The 9,510-nt window shown below is 38.1% G+C and overlaps 1 protein-coding gene across 2 annotated transcripts in view; it reads left to right on the plus strand.

Moving 5' to 3' along the window:
* The window catches only part of MRPL42 (mitochondrial ribosomal protein L42), a 47,908-nt gene that overhangs the window by 25,299 nt on the left and 13,099 nt on the right, over positions 1–9,510 (plus strand). For both annotated transcript variants that reach the window (XM_017548633.2, XM_017548634.2), the window contains exon 5: positions 1,717–1,880. In XM_017548633.2, coding sequence (XP_017404122.1) covers positions 1,717–1,880 — 164 coding nt within the window. The remainder of the gene's footprint in view (positions 1–1,716; positions 1,881–9,510) is intronic.

Consider the following 9,510-nt stretch of genomic DNA (forward strand, 5'->3'; position numbering starts at 1 on the left):
AGAGACGGGGTTTCACCATGTTGACCAGGATGGTCTCGATCTCTTGACCTTGTGATCCACCCGCCTCGGCCTCCCAAAGTGCTGGGATTACAGGCTTGAGCCACCGCGCCCGGCCCAGATATTGTTATTTTAAAGCAAGGCAGTGTTACTATCTTGTTACATATTATTGAATATGTTACTTTCATTATGATAGCTTTATGTAGTATTGAATGTTACAATCTTTGTTACATACCTTAATATCATTTAATATTTAAAATATAGGTAACTTGACCCTCCAAGATAGTGATTCCTTTTGTTTTCCATTTTGTTTTGTTTTGAGACAAGGTCTCACTCTGTTGCCCAGGTTGGAGTGTACTGTGCAGTCATGCCTCACTGTAGCCTCGCACTCTTGGACTCAAGGGATCATCCTGCCTCAGACCCCAAGTAGCTGGGACTGCAGCCATGCACTACCATGCCCAGTTAATTCATTTTTTGTTTTTAAACTTTTTGTAGACATTAGGTCTCACTATGTTGCCCAGGCTGGTCTCAAACTCCTAGTATGAAGTGGTCCTCCCACCTCAGCCTCCGAAAGTGCTGCAATTACAAATGTGAGCCAATATGGCTGGCCATGACAGTGATTCTTAAAGTCTCTAGTGAACCACTATTACTGACAGAATATGTTGTATATCATTCATGTGTGTTGAGGAAATGAGATTTTTAGTAATTATTAACTTTGGGGAAAAGCTTTTTAAATTACAACAAAGCACTATTTGGTGGCAATTTAGTCACCTGAAATGAAAATGTTGAAAATTTTCTGCTTCCATTGGACGTAAGAAATGTCACTTTCAATGAAAAGTTTTTCATTGTTTTTCACCTTTATGATATATAAAGTAGATGGTAAACTTTTAAGTTAAACAATAGGCATAATTTATACCTTTGAGAAACAGAAACTAAAGTAATAAGTACTTTATTATTGGGGAAAATAAGAAAGTTAAAAAAGACCTTCATTTAAAAGAAATTATTTTTTAGTAGAGACAAGGTCTAGCTATGTTGCCCAGGCAGATCTTGAACTCTTGAACTGAAGTGACCTCCCACCTTGGCCTCCCAAAGTGTTGGGATTACAGGCATGTGCAACCACACCAGCCTGCCTGCCTTTCTTTTCTTTCCTTCTTTCCCCCTCCCCTCCCCTTCCCTTTTCTTCCCTTTTCTTTCTTTCTTTTTTTTGAGACAGGGTCTCATTCTGTCACCTAGGCTGGAGTACAGTAGTGTGATCACAGGTAGATTCAACCTCCTGGTCCCAAGTGATCCTACTACTTCAGCGTCTTGAGTAGCCGGGACTATGGATGCATGCCATCAGGCCTAGATAATTAATTTTTTTTTTTTTTTTGTCTTACCATTTTGCCCAGGCTGATCTTGTGCTTTCGAACTCCTGGGCTCAAGCGATTCTCCTGCCTCGGTTTCCCAAAGTGCTGGAATTACGGGCGTGAGCCACTCACTGCATCTGGCTTAAATAAGAACTTTATTGTTAGAAAAGAAACCTAAAATTTGGTGTGAGAACAAAATATTTCTGACTAATGAATAATGCCATTAAATGAAACTTTGTTTTGATAACTTATTTGCCCACCCTAAAGTACTATAGTGAGTTACTGAGTATTGTAATTGTTTTATTGTAATCTCAAACAAATGCTGGCTAACATTCCTACATCTTCATGCTGTTTGTTACTGATTATTTTGTAGCCTATCCCTCGGCCAGATCCCGTGCATAATAATGAAGAAACACATGATCAAATCCTGAAAACGAGATTGGAAGAAAAAGCTGAACCCCTTGAGCAAGGACCTATGGTAGAACAACTTAGCAAAATGTTCTTTACTACTAAGCACCGCTGGTATCCTTATGGACGGTAAGTTTTCTTTTCTTTTCTTCAATTCCTACTAGACACACTAAAGGAATACATAGATTTTCTTCTATAAACAAACTTCTGAAGTGATATTTTGCATGAGGAAATGAACCCCAAGTATAATCACCTACTATTTTTTACTTTTTTTTTTTCTTTTCTGAGACAGGGTCTCACTCTGTCACCCAGGCTGGAGTACAGTGGCACAATTTCAGCTCACTGTAGCCTCAATCTCTGGGGCTCAATTGATCCTCCTCCCTTTTTTTTTTTTTAGGTAGCTGGGACTACAGGCACATGCTACCAAGACCAAGCCCAGTTTCCCTTTGTTTTTTTTTTTTTTTTTTTTTTTTTTTTTTGGTACAAACATCCCAACAACGGCACATGGCAGGCCATTGCCGAGGGCATAGGTTCTTTATTGGAGAGGGGATATGGGCAGGGGATGAGGAAGGTTCCCCCATTCCAGGAAGATGGGAAGAGTCCTGGCTGCCCCTGACAGTGGGATTTGCAAGGGGCTCTACCCAGGCCACAATCCAAATGGGAAGACACCAGTCAGTCCCAAAGTCATGCGAGCACAACACAAGCCTGGCTGTAGGTCCAGGAACCTTAGCCTTCCCAGTAGCTAGGACTACAGGTGTGTGCCAACACACCCGGCTAATTTTGTTCATTCTTTTTTTTTTTTTTTTTTTTGTAGAAGTAAGGTTTCACTCAGTGTGTTGCCCAGGCTGGTCTTAAACTCCTAGACTCAAGTGATCCTCCTGCCTCAGCTGGGATTATAAGCATGAGCCACTGCCACTGTACTTTTAAATTTACATATAATTTAACTAAAATGAAACAGTATGTCTTTTTTTTCCTTCATTTTAATGGGGGAATTTAACCAGAGCTTTCAGTAAATTTGTAAGAGTTCTTGAAAATTTTTCCATTCCATGATGTAGTCTTTAATGTGTTGTTTTTGTTCAACTTCCTGTTAAGTAATTGATTGTATCTTCAGCCCTTTATCAATTTCTTTATCAGATTTTGGGTTATTGCAAAAAACATTGGGGAACAGCGAAATACTAGTCAGTGTATGTTGTTCTCTGTTCCCTTAGAAACTATCATTGCTCTGTTGTTCGCAAATACATTTTCCATTGATTCTTACCTGCTATTTCACTCTGGCATTAATTTGATTTTTATTTGTTTTTGTTTTTGAAATAGAGTCTCACTCTGATACCAGGCTGGAGTGCAGTAGCTCGATCTCGGCTCACTGCAACCTCTGCCTCCTGGCTTCAAGTGATTCTCCTGCCTCAGCCTCTCAAGTAGCTGAGACTGCAGGCACACACCACCATGCCTGGCTACTTTTTTTGTTGTTGTTGTTGCTTGTTTTGAGATGGAGTCTTACACTGTTGCCTGGGCTGGAGTACAGTGGCACAATCTTGGCTCACTGCAGCCTCCGCCTCCCAGATTCCAGCGATTCTTCTGCCTCAGCCTCCTGAATAGCTGAGACTACAGGTGCCTGACACCACGCCTGGCTAATTTTTTGTATTTTTAGTAGAGACAGGATTTTGTTATGTTGGCCAGGCTGGTCTCAAACACCTGACCTCATGATCCACCCATCTTGGCCTCCCAAAGTGTTGGGGATTACAGGCGTGAGCCACTGCACCCAGCCCTGTTTTTGTATTTTTGTTAAAGAGAAGGGTTTCTCCATGTTGGCCAGGATGGTCTGGATTTCCTCACCTTGTGATCCACCCACCTCAGCCTCCCAAAGTGCTGGTATTACAGGAGTGAGCCACTACGTCCAGCTGATTTTTTTTCTTTTATATCTGTCTCCTTTCATACTAAACTATAAGATGTTTTCGTTGTTTATATTTTTCTCTTTGAGAAGGGGGTTCTCACTATGTTACCCAGGCTGATCTTGAACCCCTGGGCTCAAGCAATCCTCCTTCCTCAGCCTCCTGAGTAGCTGGGATTACAGGCACACTCCTCCACATCCAGCTTGTTTAAGCTCTGTTCTTACTTGTTTAACTCAGTAACCAGCACTGGGCTGGCATATTTATGGCAGGGTACATTTACAAAATTAATGAATGAATATACATTCATCGAGCTGCTGTTAAGTGTTGGTTAATCCAAAACATAATCCCTGTTTACAAATTGTTTATAGTCAAGGAGGGAAGATAGTGGAGTAGATAAACAGTTAAATAAAGTGTGATTGACCCTTTAAGGAGCATTAGGAATCAACCCATAGAGAATGAAGGGAAAACTTCACAGGCAGAAGAAAAAGCATTTTTAGATGAAGTATGTGGGGGAAATTACTAGTAGGTCAGATTTTGGCACCCAGAATATTAATTTATTATAACAAAACATAGCCCATGGTTTCCTGTCTTAAGAAGCCCCTTTCTTAATAATCTCTGTAATGAAAGTGATATTTTTATATCATTTTCCCAAGAAAATATTGATTTTTTTTTTTTTTTTTTTTACCAACATGGTCTTTCAATTCTTCCTTCTCTTTTTTTATCTCCTCCTTTGAGTTTTCCTTCTTATTTATTTGTTTTTGAGACAGAGTCTTACTCTGTTACCCAGGCTGGAATACAGTGGTATGATCTTGGCTCACTGCCTCCCCATCCTGGGTGCAAGTGATTCTCCTGCCTCAGCCTCTGGAGTAGCTTGGATTAAAATTAGCCAGGTATGATGGCACATGCTACTTAGCTCCCGAGTAGCATGTGCTACCATACCTGGCTATTTTTTTGTATTTTTAGTAGAGATGGGGTTTCATAATGTTGGCCAGTCTGGTCTTGATTGAACTCCTGACCTCAGGTGATTTGCCCACCTTGGCCTCCCAAAGTGCTGGGATTATAGGTGTGAGCCACCACTCCCAGCCTTCCTTCTTATCTAATACCCACTTTGTTTATGCATGCTATCTGGATTTTTCACTATATTTTTAATTGTAAGGTTAGGATATGGGCATATAAGCTAGGAAACCATCTCATAGCCCTGTGTCTTAAATCATTAAATTTCATTATATTCTGAGAATTCTTTTTATGATTCTTAATATCTCTCATGTTTATTTTTGATTTGTATCATGTTATCCAGGTATTTTTTGAACTTCTTCTGTAATGGCTTTCAGTAATTGTTTCTTTCCTGCATGTTCCATATTGCTACAGCCTGTTGTAATCATTCATAATCAATTCATCACTCTAAAGGTGTATAACTTCATGGAAACAAGACTGAAGACAGGGAGACTAATTAGGAGTCTTAAAACTGAGCATATTATTTTTGGACATTAGTGTTTAGTACCCTACCTATGTTTCATCTTATTTACTTAATCTTACTGCTAATCAGCTTTTGACTGCTAGTTAATCTCCTGGTATGTTTTTCCCGTTGAAATTACTAGGCACTTTTGATTGTAAATTGACTTTAATTAGGTGGAATTGATTGTCCTAATAGCTATCCTAATAAAGAGCTTGGCAGAACAACCCCAGAGACTAGTTTATGTATATAAAGAGAAATTTTATCTATAGACATTGTCCTTGTAGGTGTGTCATTTTGCTGAATTTTAAATAAGCCTATGTATAATCACTTATTCAACACATCTTTATTTGATATCTGCATATATATTTTAGATTAATGTCAGTCATTTTCAAATGTTGGTTTCTGGAATCTGTCTATCTCTGACCATTATTTTCTTTTTTTTTTTTAATCTATCTCTCCATCCATCCATTCATTCATTCATTCTTGGCTTGTTTTCCCTAGTCAGACCATTTCTTTTTAAACCTCAGTGAATATATAGAAGAATGATTTACTAAATATTTCAGAGTTCTTAAGTCACAGCAGTCAAAAGAGTGGGACTCATTATGAATTTAATAGCTGGGGCTATATAACCTCTTTTTAAAGATTTTATTGAAAGATATAAAACACACACATTTTATTTTATTTTTATTTTTATTTTTTTGAGACGCAGTTTGGGTCTTTGCCCAGGCTGGAATGCAATGATGCAATCTTGGGTCACTGAAACCTCCACCTCCCAGGTTCAAGTGATTCTCATGCCTCGACCTCCCAAGTAGCTGGGACTACAGGCACACACCACCACACCTGGCTAATTTTTATTATTTTTAGTAGAGATGGGGTTTCACTATGATGGCCAGGATGGTCTCGGACTCTTGACCTCAAGTGATCTACCTACCTCAGCCTCCCAAAGTGCTGGGATTATAGGCTTGAGCCACTGTGCCTGGCCAAAACACACATTTAAAGAAAAGTATTTTTAAACTATGCAGAAGTATTTAAAATAGAAAATAGAAATGTTCTCTATTTCTATGTTCTCCGTAAGGAATTGGGTATAATATGAGGTAGGGCTATTCATAGAGGTAGAGGCTAACCTACCTACCTGAGTGTTGAACATCTTTTCATGTGCTTATTGGCCATTCATATGTTGGGTTTTGGTTTTTGTTTGTTTTTAGTTAAGTATCTGTAGAAATATTTTGCCTATTTTTAAAAAGCAATTGGTTGTCTTATTAAGATATAAAACTTAAAGATAAAAGTGCTATATGAGCTATATACTTTGAAAATATTTTTCTATCTAAGCTTGCCTTTTCACTATGTGTATATGTGTATACATACTCATTTTTGAGACTGAGTCTGGCTCTGTCACTCAGGCTGGAGTGCAGTGGTATGATCTCGGCTCACTGCAACCTCCTCCTCCTGGATTCGAGTGATTCTTCTGCCTCAGCCTCCTGAGTAGCTGGGATTACAGGTGTGTACCACAATGCCCAGCTAATATTTGTATTTTTCTTTTTTTTTAAAGATGGGGTTTCACCATGATGGCTAGGCTGATCTTGTGCTCCTGACCTCAAGTGATCCACCCACCTCAGCCTCCCAGTGCTAGGATTACAGGTGTCAGCCACCACGCCCGGCTTTTTTTTTCTTTTTTAATATTTGTATTTTTTGTAGAGACAGGGTTTCACCATGTTGGCCAGGCTGGTCTCGAACTCCTGACCTCAGGTGATCCGCCCTCCTGGGCCTCTCACAGTGCTGGGATTACAGATGTGACCCTTTCCACTTTTTAAATAGTGTCTTTTAAAGAGCAAAAGTTTTAAAATTTTGATTAAGTTTAACTTGTAAATTTTTCCTTTTGTGATTCAGGCATTTTGTGTTCTACATTTTCTTTGAGAAGTTTTTTGTTTTTTTTCAGACAGGGTCTTACTTTATCACACAGGCTGGAGTGCAGTGATACAATTACCGCTCACTGCAGCTCTACCTTCCAGGCTCAGGTGATTTTCCCACTTCTGCCTCCCTAGTAGCTAAGACTGTAGGCACATGCTGCCATGCCCGGCTAATTTTTGTGTATTTCTTGTAGAGATGGTGTTTTGCCACACTGCTCAGGTCTTGAACTCCTGGTCTCAAGTAATCTGCCTGCCTCCACTTCTCAAAGTGTTGGGATTACAGGCATAAGCCACTATGTGGCCTGGCCTCTAGAATTTTTATAATTTAAAAACTCTGATACTTAAAAATGCCAACATTTAGGTCAGTAACCTACTTTGAGTTGATTTTTTTATATGGTGTGAGGCATAGATTGAGATTTATTTTGCATTTGCAAATACAGTTGTTTCAACACTACTAGTTGAAAATATTATCCTTTTTTCATTGAATTGATCTAGAACCTCTGTTGAAAATCAATTGACCATGTATGTGTATCCTTGGACCCCACTTTTTTTTTCCATTAATATATGTTTCAATCTTTATAGTACCTCACTGTTTTGGCTACTCTCGCTTTAAATAAGTCTTAAAGTCAGGTAGAGTAAATCCTCTAACTTTGTTGTTTTTTTCAGAGTTATCTTTTGCATTTTCGTATACATTTTAGAATCAGCTCATTGATTTCTATAAAAATTCTACTGGGATTTTGAAAGGAATTGTATTTAGTTTATAAATCAGTTTTAGGATAATTTTTTTTTTTTTAACAAAATTGAATCTTTCACCCTTGAAAATGGTACATTTAACTATTTTATAGTTTATCGTATATGAACATTGTATGTTTTTTGTTGAATTTATCACAAATATTTTATATTTTTATGCTATTGTAAATAGCATAAAAATTGTTGGGTTCGATTTGCTAAGCTTTAGTGTACAATTTTTACACTAATATCTGAGTTTTAATTAATTATTATTATTTTTTTTGAGATTGAGTCTTGCTCTGTTGTCCAGGCTAGAGTGCAGTGGCACAATCTTGGCTCACTGCAACCTTTGCCTCCTGGGTTCAAGCAATTCTGCCTCAGTCTCCTGAGTAGCTGGGATTATAGGTGCCTGCCACCATGCCCAGCTAATAATTGTAATTTCTTTTTTTTTTTTAGTAAGGACAGGGTTTCACCATCTTGGCCAGGCTAGTCTTGAACTCCTGACCTTGTGATCCACCTGCCTCAGCCTCCCAAAGTGCTGGGATTATAGACGTGAGCCACCCCACGTGGCCTAATTTTTATTTTAAAAAACAGGGACAGAGTTTTGCTATGTTGCCCAGACTGGTCTCAAACTCCTGGCCTCAGGTGATCCTCCTGCCTCATCCTCCCAAAGTGGTGGAATTACAGGTGTAGCCACCATGCCCGGCGTTGGTATTGGGTTTTCAATTTTAATTTTTAATTTTTTTATTTGTATATAGAAATACAGTTGATTTTTGTTTCTCGACCTTTTATACTGTGACCTTTAGACAGTTCTAGTAACTTTTTTATATATTAGGTTTCTCAAAATAGATGGATCATAGCACCTATGAATAAAAACAAGTTTACTTCTTTTATAGTCTATATGGTTGTTTTTCTTAGTCTTTTAATATGGTGAACTATATTTCATGATTTTAAATGTTAAGCCAACCTTTCACTTCTGGACTAAACTCTACTTAATCATGATGTGTTGTTCTTTTTATGTATTGTTGGGTTCAATTTGCTAAGCTTTAGTGTACAATTTTTACCTTTTTGTTTATTAGGGATATTGGTCTGTAGTTCTGTAATATCTGTCAGTTTTTGGTATCACGGATAATGCTTGCATCATGGAATGGGTTTAGTAGTATTCTCTTCAGTTCTCTGGAAGGATATATATATATGGAGTAGTATTATTTCTTTTTTAAAAAAAATTTGGAATCTTTCCTGAGTCATAGTTATTTCTTTCTCAAATGTTTGGGAGAATTCACCAGTGAAGCCATCAGGTTCTGGAGTTTTCTTTGTGGAAAAGTTTTTATTTACACATTTGATTACTAGACATGTAGGACTCTATGGTTGTTCTGTTTTCTATTTCATTGATTTTTACTCATTGTTATTTCCTTCCTTCTGCTTATTATGGGTTCAATTTGCCCTTTTTCCAGTTTCTTAAGGCTTATAATTTGGAAACTGTTTGCTTTTTTAATTTAAGCATTTTAATGCTGTAATTTTCCCTCTCAAAAACATACTGTATATGATTTGAGTCTTTTTAAGTTAATTGAGCTTGTTTCATGGCCCATATTATGGTCTGTCTTGATAAATGTGTCATGTGCATTTAAAAGAAAGTGTTTTTTCTGCCATTGTTGGGTGTGGTGTTTTAAAAATATCCATTATGGCCGGGCGCGGTGGCTCAAGCCTGTAATCCCAGCACTTTGGGAGGCCGAGGCGGGTGGATCACGAGGTCAAGAGATCGAGACCATCCTGGTCAA

The sequence above is a fragment of the Cebus imitator genome, unplaced genomic scaffold (genome assembly GCF_001604975.1).
Source record: "Cebus imitator isolate Cc_AM_T3 unplaced genomic scaffold, Cebus_imitator-1.0 Scaffold212, whole genome shotgun sequence".
Lineage (NCBI taxonomy): Eukaryota > Metazoa > Chordata > Mammalia > Primates > Cebidae > Cebus > Cebus imitator.